This window comes from Lipophrys pholis (genome assembly GCF_963383615.2).
Source record: "Lipophrys pholis genome assembly, chromosome: 23".
NCBI classification, from domain to species: domain Eukaryota; kingdom Metazoa; phylum Chordata; class Actinopteri; order Blenniiformes; family Blenniidae; genus Lipophrys; species Lipophrys pholis.
This window is the reverse complement of record NC_137645.1, coordinates 9,532,339-9,544,801: the sequence shown is the minus strand read 5'-3', so window position 1 is coordinate 9,544,801 and position 12,463 is coordinate 9,532,339. Positions and strand designations below refer to the sequence as shown.

Genomic DNA, 12,463 nt, shown 5'->3' with positions numbered 1-12,463 from the left:
AACCTGGAGGAAGCGCGCTCCTCTTCTTCCTCCTCCTCCTCCTCCTCCTCCTCCTCCTCGACTCTCCGTCTGTTTTAGCGTTCACTTCCCACCCAGGTGGGACATTTCTGGGATCTCCTGACAGGATGACGGAGCCCTCGCCTCCTCCAGACCCGGATCCGGCGGCTGTCGGGGACTCCACCGGCCCGGACTCTCCCCTTCCTCCTCTTCCTCCTCCTCCTCCTCCTCCTCCTCCTCTAGAGCCGCATCAGGAGCCGCAGCAGCCCGCCACAGACCACCAGGGCTTGAAGATGGACCAGGAGATGAAGATCACAGACAGCATAGAGGACCGAGGTACAGGCGCAAACTTTGGGATTTCCACACCCAGGGCGCACCGCTGCGCGTAAAAAAAGCGCACAACGAGTGAAAGGCGTGTTTTTCCTCCACACGAGTGTGGACAGAATGTTTTCCACGGGGGGAGTTTGGTTTTTATGTCAGAGGAAACCCTGGAGCATGCAGCGTTCCTTCTGTGCGTCCTGGAGCGTTCGAGTCGTTTTGTCGTCGTTTTAACCTCGAGGACTCCGCTGTCACGGATCTGCTGTCTCGAAGTCAGTCAGGCTGAACAACGGATCACTGGGGCGGCCCGCCGACCACTTCTTTCTGTCTATTTCTTCTGGTTTTTATACCCTGTTGATCGAATATTTTAATCTGTTTTGGGTTCTAGTTGTGATGTTTTCTCATCGTGTGTCTTTTCTGTCCCAATTTGATTAATTTCAATTAATTTGTTATGTCATTTTGGCCCTGAGGGATTTTTTTCTGTCTCTTTTTAGTCCTTTTAATGAAGTTATTTTGTGGTTCTGTGGGGACCATGTTATTCCTTGTCTGTATTTTAGTCACATTTTAACTCTTGGTGGATATTATTTGGGGTCTTTATTTGGTTATTTATTGACTTACTGGAGCAGTTTATGTCTTGTTATGGTAGTTTTGTCATATTATAACAATTGCGTGTCCCTATATTGCTGTTCGACTTCAATAGAGCAGTTAGTGTCTCTTTGTTTTCCTTCAGTAGACATTTGCTTGTGTTGCTGCGGTCAGTAGTCACCAGTTTCCGTGGTTTCGGTCTGTTGGTGGGGTTTGCCGGCCGGACTGTTCCTGACGTGGGTCTGTGTCTGCAGGTCTCCTGGAGAGCAGCATGCGCCTGAAGCCTCACGAGGCTCAGAGCTACAGGAAGAAAGCCCTGTGGGTGTCCTGGGTGTCCATCGTGGTGACCATCGCTCTGGCCATCGCCGCCTTCAGTGAGTGACTCTCCCTCCTCGTCACGGCTCCTTCTTTAGTGTTTTCCCCCTCTTGGATCCAGTCCCGAGACGCTAAATAATGTGTATTTAACGTATTTGTGGCCTTTTTATTGGGATTTTCTATCACTTGCATCTCGTAAATGATTAGTTTTTGCTCTTCATGTTGCAGTTTTGTGACTTTGCGTCTACATTTTGGGTATTTGTCTCTCATTTTCTTGCATTAATTTTGTGTCATGGTTGTTTTTTCACATCTTTTTCTGCTTATTCGCATCTTCTTGATATGCCTCGTGGCATTTGAATGTTTTCCACTGATAATGTCTGCATTTTTATTAGTTTAGACTGTTTTATAACATCTTTTTATGAAGATTTTTGACTTCTGATATTTATTTGTTTTTCTTTGAAGTTATTCTATGTTTAACTTTTTACTCTTTTTAAGTTTGTGGTTGTTTTATGGTTAAATTGAACCTTTTAAAAGACTTCTTTAGATGTTTGTATAGTTGAATTGAACTTTTTTTTTTTTTTTTTTTTACATTTTTTGTGGGTTTTCAGCTGTTTCATTGTTAAATAACCTTTTTTTTTTTAAAGGATTTTCTTGTTTGTTTGTGGTTGTTTTGCAAGTTTTCTAGCCAGTTTTACTCAGTCTTGGTTGATTTGCTTCTGTTTCTGGTTGTTTTATGTCCGTTTATGTTTGTGCCGTTCCTCCTCGTAGGCAATTCAACAGTTTATATGGTCATTTTGTGGTTGTTTTGCGTGTTTCGAGCTTGTTTTCCTCAGTCTTCGTCGATTAGCTCGTTTTGGATCCGTTTCTGGTTGTTATATGTTCATTTGTGGCTGTTTCTTTCCTCTTCGAGAGCAATTAAACTATTTTGATGGCCATTTTGTGGTTGTTTTGCATGTTTCGGGCCAGTTTTCCTCAGTCTTCGTCGATTTGCTTCTATATCAGCTCGTTTTGGATCCAGTTCTGGTTGTTTTATGTTCATGTGTGGCCGTTTCCTTCCTCTTCGAGAGCAATTAAACTATTTTGATGGCCATTTTGTGGTTGTTTTGCTTGTTTCGGGCCAGTTTTCCTCAGTCTTGGTAGATTTTAATTCTGTTTCTGGTTGTTTCTGTCCATTTGGGGTCATTTCCTTCCTCTCCGTGAGCAATCAGACAGTTTTTATGGTAATTTTATGGTGGTTTTGCATATTTCTGGCCGGTCTTCCTCCGCCTTGATTGATTTGATTCCGTTTCTGGTTGTTTTGTTGCGCTTTGTGAGCATTTAAGCTGTGTTTAGGGTGACTTTGTGGCAGTTTTCTGACTATTTGAGCCCCTGACACCTGCACGCCGGAGGCCTGTCGCACCGTCCTTCCACCTCCGAAGAGTTTCAGTGGACTGAAGCCATAAGTCGGTAGCTTTGCCTCGCAGGTCTGTCGTCACACACTGCGGCTGGCGCTTCCTCCACTTCCCCTGCAGCAAGAAATGCAGATCGGCTGGACGCGAGCAGAGAGGCTCTTGCTGCAGTGAAGCGGATCGCGCGGATATGAGAGTTTCCTGCGCGGCCGCGAACTTTTAATAGATGCAGTTGTCACAAAGTCCTCGCTCAATGAATGAAACATGGCACCGGGGAAGGAGACGATGGAGGTTAGGGCGTCGGGACACAAAGTCCCCCCCGGCGTCACGTGCCGATCGGACAAATTCCTCCCTGAAAGAGGCCCATTCATCACAAATTGGAGCATCCAGTCTTGTTAACTGTGCAGAGATCGTCTCTCTCTCTCTCTCTCTCTCTCTCTCTCTCTTTTCATGCATGAGGTAACATCGTAAGAGAAGCCACAACAAATAAAACACTACATGAGAGATTAACAAAACACACACGCGAGACACGCCAAGCACGTCGCTGAGGATCGGGGAGCCAGTTTAAGACAATTTTCTAAAACTTTTTGTATTGCGTTAAAAAAAAAAAAAAAAAAACCTCAAGTAATTTCCAACTTTATCAATATAAACTGGGATCAGGTCTCATAATACAGTGAAGACAATCACTGGTGGACATTAGGGAGTGTCAGAAGTCGGTTATAGCGTCTTTAGCATGTGTGAATTTCACGACAGAGAGATGTTCGTCAAATTCAAATGTGTATTTGAAATATAAAAGCACAATCAATCCGATTATAAAAGAAAGAAAAATAGTCAAAGAAAGCAGATTTGTACAGATTAAAGCTCAATAAATAGGATAATAAAAGGAAAAAAAACGATAGAAAAACAGCCAAACCAAAGCGATTTCTCAGGTTAAAAGTAGTTTTTTTAAAGGGTTTTTCTATCGTTCGATAATACTAGCTCATATTATCATCTTATTCATAGTGAAAATATAAAGTTCTCAAAGTTTTTGAGTTCCACGTTCTTTAAAGGTGTTGTTTTACACTGTTACGTGGCAGCATCTCGGAATTCTTTTTGCGTTTTTTGATTCGATTTCGGTCGTTTTGTAGAACTTTACCGGTTTTATGTGGAAGTATTGCCTTGTAATCGTCCTTTTCTGTCAGTATGTGGTGATTTTCAGACAACGTTTTGGTTCTTTTTCATTGTTTCGCTCCTACAGTTGAATCATTTGAGCCTCTTTCTGTGATTTTGCTCATTTTGTCTCATTTTTGCATCTTTTTTAAAAGCATTCATGCACATTTCATGAATCGTGCATCATCTTATAGTTGCGTAAGTTGTCATTTATAGTGCCACGAAGTCCCGTGAGGTGGTTTTCAGTCCGTTTGATGTCGTTTTGCACGTATTCGCAGTCAGCCTGTGTCTTTCTTTAGCCCCTTTAAATCATTTATGGACATTTTTGTCAACGTTTTGTTGCACTTTATCACGTTTGTTCCATCAGTTTTGAATCTCTTTTGGAGCACTTAGAAGTGCTTGTTTTGCACAATTGTGGTCATTTTGCATCTTTTTATAGTTGTTTTCGTTGCATTTATGTCATTCTAGGTGGATGCATTTAACGGCCTTTTGCACATTTGAGTGATTTCCCGTCAGTGTTATTGTTGTTTTCGATTCCAGTCTGTCAGATTCGAGCAGTTTGGTGGCACATTCAATCTCGTGTAGAGTCTTTTTGAGACGTCTTGCATTTAACCGCGGTTGTTTTTGCCACTTTGTTGTTGTTTCGTCTGGATTTACAGCCAGGCAAAGTCTAATCTTACATGTATTATTGGTGGTTTTGGTCTATTTACAGTCGTTTCTTCCTCACATTTTGTGCTTGCATACTGCTGTCTGTGCATATTTGGGTTTTGCGAGTACACCATGTATCTTGTATAAATCAGAGCGGATGTGACTCCTGTTCTGTAATCCCTCCACGTCTTGAGCGCGTCCCCCACCACAAAAACAAAAACATCCGACATCCGTCTGCTGGCTGTGGTGGGAATGAAATATTGCGAATGAATGAACCTAAACCAGTCAAACGCTTCTTGAATCAACTCATCAGCTTCTGACACTGCTGCTCTCTCGTTTGGCGGTATTTCTACCGGCGTAGCGGCTGATCGCAGATCTCTGCAGATGTCAGGCATCATGAAAACATCGTTTGTATTCAGAGATCGTTCGCTCGGGTGCTTTGAGAGGATGGAGGGAGCTAAACTGACTGTAGATGAAACAATAAGGGAGGGAAAGAGACGGGGTGGGGGGGGGGGGGGGGGGGGCTGCTGGCCCCCCGTGAGACTTCTGCTAAAAATAAACCTTCCTTCCCTCCATCTTTTCACTGCTTGGATATGATTAAAGATCCGCGCACAAACTCCCTGAATTTGTCACGTAAATGTCACTTTCTGCTTTCTTTGTAGCCGTTTCCATCATGCGCCACAGCGCTTCAGCTTTCGGATTCGCTGTAAGTCCGTCTCACCAATCTCACAGCACATATAAGAAGAAATCAAAAAAAAAAGAAAGAAAGAAAAATAAAAAAATTGTTTTTGGTGTTTCTTTGCAGTTCGATGCCGTGCTGGACGTGTTGTCCTCCGTCATCGTCCTGTGGCGGTACAGCAACGCCGCCGCCGTCCACTCAGCGCACAGAGAGTACATGCAAGTACCATCAGATCGCCCGAGCGAGTGTGTGTGTGTGTGAGGAGGAGTGTGTCGGCCCGATCTACAGTCCAGTGCCTCACGTCTTATCTGTCCACCGGCAGGAGAATAGCCAGTGTGTGTGTGTGTGTGTGTGTGTGTGTGTGTGTGTGTGGGCCGAATGGTCTGAATACGAAGCGACACGTTGTGCCGCTCACAATCTGGAGGCAGAGAAACGAGCACCTGTGAGGCGACGGGTCGGATGAAGGGAGTCTCACCCCTTTCTACGGCGGCCTGGAGAGGTCGCCACCATGCAAAACATCCGGCGCAGGCGCACAACGCTTCGAGAAAAAAGAAAAAAAAAGGCACATTTCCTCCGGACAAGAGCAAAAATCAACGACACTAATGCAACACAGACTCGAAAAGTGCAAAAGCCGAATGTTCCCGAACCGAAATGTCGCCAAACTGGACCTCGGAACATTTTATGTGAATACCTCTGCTCCAGACAAGACTGTCTTGACGAATGCAAAAACCCTTCTGGAGAAGTTTTAAACCTATTAGGCAAACGCAAAACACTTCAAGAAAAGTGCAAACCTCTTCTAGACAAGAGTAAAACCCCTTCAAGACGAATATGAAACCCTTCTGGAATAATGCCAAACCTTTTGAGAAAAGTGCAAAACCCTTCAAGAAGACAGCAAAATTCTTCTAGATAATTAAAAAAAAAATTACTGGAGAAATGCAAAAAACCCTTTTGGAATAAAGCAAAGTCCCGCTGGAAAAGTGCAAAATCCTTCTGGAAAACTGCAAAACCCTTCTAGAAAAGTTAAAAACCAACTAGAGTAATGCAAAGCCCTTCAAGAAAAGTGTAAGCCTCTTCTAGGAAAGTGTAAAACCCTTTTAGACGAATACAAATCCCTTCTGGAATAACGCAAAACCCTTCTAGATAATTAAAAAAAATAAAAAAATAATTAGTAGAGAAATGCAAAAACCCTTTTGGAAAAGTGCAAAACCCTTCTAGACAAGCGCAAAAAACCCTTCTCGAAAATTCACAAACCCTTCTAGAAAATTTAAAAACATTTACAGAAAAATTTAGAAACCCTTCTAGAAAAGAGCAGAACCCTTCTAAACAAGTGCAAAATCCTTCTAGACAATGTAAAATCAACAAGACAAATGCAAAACCCTTCCAGAAAATACTAAAACCTTCTAGATAAGTACAAACCCAAGATGCTTGCAAAATCTCACATATACAAGTATAAAACCTAGTAGACGAATGGAAAAAACCTACAAAACCAGCGCAGAACCACGTTTATCATCACAAAAAGGACAAAGTGATGTCATCAGGACACAAAGCAGCTTCAACAACCCTGATGGCTGTTGTGTGGCTGATAAAAAAAAAAGAGAAGAAGATAAAAAGTCGTCCGCTCAGAGTGAAAACAAACAAAAATGTCCTCCGCGGAACTCGGTAAGGAGCAGCAGCAACTTTTAAGACGTGAATAATTCTGTTGGTCACGTCAATTCAGCCGCTAATTGGAGAATTTGGACAAAGTTCAGGGAGATGCCGAGGCAGTAATTGGCTTCACTGAGACACACACACACACACACACACACACACACACACACACACACACACACACACAGACCTAGTCTTCTTAATATTTGGAGCCGTCTGTGTTTGACGGAGGAGATACGGCTGAATAGCGATGCCCGGGCGATGACTGGTTGCCACGGTAACAAGCTCCCGGTGTCAAAACAAGACAAAGCGGGGAGAAACAACGGGGGAGGAGAACAAAAAAGCACAGAACCGAAAGAGACGATGTCGAGTAGAAAAACCTGGTTTTCTTTGGGGTGTTGTCGATATTGTGATGCCGGTTGTTGCCGTGGTTACCGCGTCCGATCAAATCTACAGACGGACCCCCGGCAGCCACGCGTGACCGTCTGCTCCGGCTGGTTTTCCCCGTCCCCGCAGACTTTGGTAATTGGGTGAAGACGTCTTGAAAAGACATCTGCTGCATTTTAATGAATCCTCCATCATTTACAATTCAACAGATCGGAAACTAAAGTGACTTCTGAAATGATTATCAGGGAGACTTTTATGGGAATAAACATTTTGACAGTGTTTATTAATGAGAAGGCATTTTATCGGATGAGAAATAAAAAAATAATAATTATCGTCCCAAACCAACGTCCTAAAATTTTAAATTTGGGCTTTTTGTCGATAGCTAAAAATTCAATTTATGGCAACAACACAAAGAAATGGAACTGATAGTGTAGTGTTTGTAATAACTATAATACTTAAGTATTAATAATGTTTGGCATCTTTTATCAATACAGTGGCCGCTATATTTTTTTTTGCCTGCATTACCAAGAATGACCAGCAGGTGGTACAGACTGACTTTTTTGTTTTTTTTCTTCAATTTTTCAATGTGTCTTTTGATTATATAATACCCGTGGTCATCCAGTTGCGTACAAACAGAGTAACTCAGAGCGTACACAGTGTCAGACGTTACACGTAGATCAAAGGGGATCGTTTTCCTGTCGCGTTCTAAGGATTGCAGTTGCTCATCACCTCTCTCCTGCGCCTCTTCTCACAGAGCTTGTGTGATCCTCGGCGTGGTCTTCATCCTGTCCTCCCTGTGCATTCTGGGAAAGGCCACTCACGACCTGGCCACCAAGCTGCTACCTGAAGTGGTGAGATCGCAGACACAATAAATAAACCTTTAAAGTTGGAGAAAGAGTGGAGGTAGTGAACAGCTTCACACGGACCCCAGAAAGACTCTCTGGATTCAGGCTGAAGTCTTGTTGCTGCCGCTTCCGGAGGGAAGAATGTCACAAATGTTCAGGTGCGAAGACTCGGGAGCTTTCGCACTTCCGCAAATAGCTTCATCACCCGGCTGCCAGAACTGTTGCTCAACCTCATTGAAATCCTTCAACATTTCCATCCCAGAGAAATTATTGGCGAAATGTTCTCCTGAGTTTGTCTTACTTCATTACACCATTTGTTACATTTAAAATCATTATAATAATGATTAGTTGACTGGGTTAAGGTTTCTAGACTAACACATTATTGGTTGTCACAAACCCTGACATGTCCCAGAACTTTCCAAGGACAGGGAACTCTCACACGTTCTAGAACTCGCGTATTGTAGAGGTCACACAAACTGTAGAACTCTCACGTGTTCTAGAGCTATCACACATTTGAAAACGGTCTGCTCAGGCACGCTGGAACTCTCACACGTAATACGCCCACGTTCTAGAAACTCTGACACTTTCCAGAAATCTTACATGTTGGACTCAGACATGTTCTCGGACTGACACGTTCTAGAACTATGACACGTTTTAGAACTCTCAGACGAGAGGACTCTGACATGTTCTAGAAATCTGACACGTTCTCGAACTCTCACACATTCTAGGACTCCAAAACGTTCTAGGACTCTGACACGTTCTGGAAGTCACACACTCTAGAACACTTACATGTTCTAGAACTCTCACATGTCGTTGGACTGGGACACGTTCTAGGACTGACACATTCTAGAACGATGTCACGTTTTAGAACTCTCAGTCGATAGAATTCTGACACGTTCTAGAACTCTGACACATTCTAGAACTGTTACATGTTCTAGACCCCTCACACATTCTGGAACTGTCACACACTAGAACTCTCACAGGTTCTACAAATCTCAGATGATAGGATTCTGACACGTTCTGGAACTCTCACACATTCTAGAACTCTCACACGTTCTAGGACTCCCAACACGTTCTGGAACTCTGACACATTCTAGAACTCTTACGCGTTCTAGGACTCTCACACGTTGCAGATCTCCCACATGTTCTGGAACTCTGACATATTTTAGAACTCGGTCACTTGGACACATCCTAGGATGTTTGTCCTGTGTCTCCCTCGTTCCCGATGTGGACAGTCTCTGCTGCCACGGGTCAAAAAGACTGCCCCACCCAGCGACTCTCTGGGGGGAGTCCCACGTGATAGAGCACGGGAGTCACAGGATGCCTTCTATTACGACAAGAACCAGAAGTCTCCCAAAATAGCTTCCTGTGACCGGCGTTACGGAGCCGGCGCCGGACTCAAGAGTTTTTTTCTGTCAATTTGTGACGGTTCCGAGGTTTTCAAGTGATTAATGTTGGTCTCCAGCGCGAGCGTCGTAAAGCGCCGTCTCACGGGCGTTTCGAGAGATCGCGGATCGTATATGAAATTGTCTGAGGCAGCGGCTCTGCACAAAGGTCCAACTGTAATACTTTAATGGCTGCGGGGCATCGCGGCAGAAGCCAAAGCAAACTCGACACAAACACCAACACGGATATTAATCTTCCGCGGCTGTCGGCTCGCCGTTGAACAACACAAATAAACACAAAAAGGTCATCCATTGAGGGGGAACGTTAAATATGCAAACGACTTTGAATACTATGATACTACAGGACCCTAGGACTGATCCCTGTGGAACGGCCCCCCCTCCCCTACATTTTTATACATCTACCTACTTCACATTAAACTGGCTATCGAACTCACTAATTTAAAACCTTGAGAAACTCTGAATGGAGACGGGAAACAGGAGGAATTTCTTTGACACTTTGAAGACGACGCGCCGTTTAGATTTTATTTTCACAGCACTGACTCAGGTCCATTGCAGCACATTAAGGCTTCCTCCTCGCCTCCTCTTATTATGGCTCCAAGGCCGTGGTGCAATATTAATGCTGCCGCAGAGGCACTCAGTGCTCTGCGGCTCTCGCCTCACCTCCTCCATCAATGCTCGGTGCGTTCACGGCTCGGGCATTCGGCAGAACCGACACTCACAACAAAGTGGTCGTTAATGCGTTAAGAAGCGTTCCTGAACAAACCCATTGAAACTATCAATCGGGATGAAAGGGCGAGATCACCGTCGTTCACGCGACGTCTTCAAGTGAAAACCTGCTGGGACCCAATAAAAATGCAACTTTTTGAAAACTCCCAAGAGGGAACTTTTCGAAAATGCTCTGACATCACCTACTAGTGGCTCAACATGATAACTACATCAATTTCAGCGTTTCTCTCTCTCTCTTTTTTTTTTTTAACCCGCATGGAACTCAAGGGGACCCAGGATTGAACCCTGGGGAACACCCCTGAATGAAAACCACACACGCAAACAGCCTCCATTGTCTTTTTCCATTTCTTTCAGGACGACTTCTTGTTCAGCGTGTCGGTCGTCAGCGGCTTGCTGTGCGTCATCTTGGCCGTGGTCAAGTTCATGCTCGGGAAAGTGCTAACGAGCCGCTCGCTGATCACCGACGGTAAGTCGCGTCCTCGCCCACGGCGCTTCCCTTTACCTCCTAATTAACCGTCTCGTGATCCCGCCAAAGTGCGACTCGCTCGTTGCGTTTTTTTTTTTTTTTTTTTTTTTTTACAACCAAACAGTCACGCTCAGATACGCTTTTTAACGAGGCGACCTTCCAGCATTTGACATACATCAGAGGCATTTCAAGCGTCCGTCACACACCAACCGCCGACTGGCGCTCAGAATCAGCTGGTTTCGTCTCCACAGGGTTTAACTCCATGGTCGGAGGAGTCATGGGGTTCTCCATCCTCATCAGCGCCGAGGTCTTCAAGCACGAACCCAAAGTGTGGTACCTGGACGGGACAATAGGGGTCCTCATAGGCCTGATTATCCTCGCCTATGGCGTCAAGTAAGTGATCGTAAAGCTTCTGAAACTTTTTGGGGAATTCAGCATTTCTTGCACTTTCTGAAGTATCGACTCAAAATGATGTAGTACATATACCAGGCCTATAGGTGGCGCTGTAACGCCGCCACAGAAATACACCAAAAACGGAAAAGACGACACGGAGCGCCAATTTTGTTGTGACGTGACATCGCGGGGTTATCGAGTCGAGAGGTGGGGCGATGACGTCATTGTTTCCAGCAAATGTCCGTCTTACCCGTCCACACGTCAAAGCCGTGTAATTTGTAATTACTCCACTTTGGAACGTGTTTAAAAAAATGTTTTAAAAATAAAAGCTCGTTTTCAGGCTCCTAAAACGCGGCGCCGTGTGGTTGGTCGCCCAAAAAAAACGATGGCTACATAAAACGGCGCTGTCGGACCAAGACTTTTGTCGTTTGTCTGCTTGCAGGCTGCTGGTGGACATGGTCCCCCGAGTCCGACAGACCAGGAACTACGAGAGATTCGAGTGAGCGACGGCGGAGGAAGAGGAGGAGGGTTCGAGAGGGATGAAGAAGGGGGGGGGACTGTGGAGACTCTCCGGCGGATACATCAGTACCGTCCTCCCGATCGGGCGATCCGATGTCGCTGACGGAACGAAGCTCCCGTCATCTCTTTTTTTTTTGGGTTTTGTTTGGTGTACATACGATGTCTTCATCCGTCTCTTTCTTTTATTATTTTGAACGGGACATCGTGCTCTTCCTCCCGGCGTTCACCCGGAGCCCGTCACTCAGCGGGGGCGGGTTGATGTACGGATACCTCAGTCGCGCCTCATCGCCCCATCACAACACAGCCCGCCCGTTCCTCCAGGCCTCCGCCCGGACGGAGGATTGATGTCGCCGATGCGGCGGCGGCGTATTAATGGTGTTTTTATGACTGCATGGGCGGAAACATCAACACAAGGTCCATTTGGCACGGGGGAGCAGGCACGCCGGGATATTTATTGAGACTGTGGCGGGCGCCGCTCCACACCACGACTCCACCTGGAGGGGTCATCACCGCGCCGTGTGAAACTCCTGTGTGTTCCAAGGCTGTAAGAACCAATTAAAATCACTAGTAACTTCGAGGTCTGTGACTAGAAACCAGTGAGCCTGTTATTATCTACCTTATTATTCGTGAAGTGGATGATGTGATTTTTACTGGAAGCAGAGTGCGGCCGTTTATTCTGCTTTTTAAATCAATTTATTGGCCGAAAGAAAAGCAGAAAAGACGGTCACTTTATCGTAAAGGCTTAAAAAAAAAAATCTATATTGCTTTTTTACACGGCGATGAGCCGCCGTCACCAAAAAAGAAAGGACGATTTCAGAGATATTAAAGAATTTAAGCTTCAGATTTATATCCGTTTGTCCTAAAAGCGGTTTTAACTAGTGATAATCCATATTGCAATAACTGGATTAGTTGACAAAATGTCCTAAATTGTCTTTTTCGACAGAAACAAATCTAGTTTGGGTTCAAGTCAGAACATAAAACGTCATTAATGAAGA

The 12,463-nt window shown here is 44.7% G+C and overlaps 1 protein-coding gene across 3 annotated transcripts; it reads left to right on the top strand.

Moving 5' to 3' along the window:
- Positions 1-12,463, top strand: LOC308127648 (transmembrane protein 163a). Of its 3 annotated transcripts, none has more exons than XM_080492803.1 (8): positions 1-333; positions 1,155-1,274; positions 5,063-5,106; positions 5,206-5,297; positions 7,868-7,964; positions 10,445-10,556; positions 10,808-10,949; positions 11,392-12,463. In XM_080492803.1, the coding sequence occupies exons 1-8, from the start codon at positions 126-128 to the stop codon at positions 11,450-11,452; spliced, it is 876 nt and encodes a 291-aa protein (XP_080348929.1). In that variant the 5' UTR covers positions 1-125; the 3' UTR covers positions 11,453-12,463. The 3 variants fall into 3 exon arrangements, with proteins under 3 accessions (XP_080348929.1, XP_080348930.1, XP_080348931.1); XM_080492805.1 differs by lacking the exon at positions 1-333 and adding an exon at positions 379-587 and having other exon boundaries at positions 11,392-12,459; XM_080492804.1 differs by lacking the exon at positions 1,155-1,274 and having other exon boundaries at positions 107-333; positions 11,392-12,063.

Bases quoted from the DNA above. Each gene is read 5' to 3' on its own strand.
- LOC308127648 (XM_080492803.1), top strand. From the start codon at position 126: ATGACGGAGCCCTCGCCTCCTCCAGACCCGGATCCGGCGGCTGTCGGG. The intron at 334-1,154 runs GTACAGGCGCAA...CTGTGTCTGCAG, and splicing joins AGACAGCATAGAGGACCGAG to GTCTCCTGGAGAGCAGCATG. The intron at 5,107-5,205 runs GTAAGTCCGTCT...GTTTCTTTGCAG, and splicing joins CTTCAGCTTTCGGATTCGCT to TTCGATGCCGTGCTGGACGT.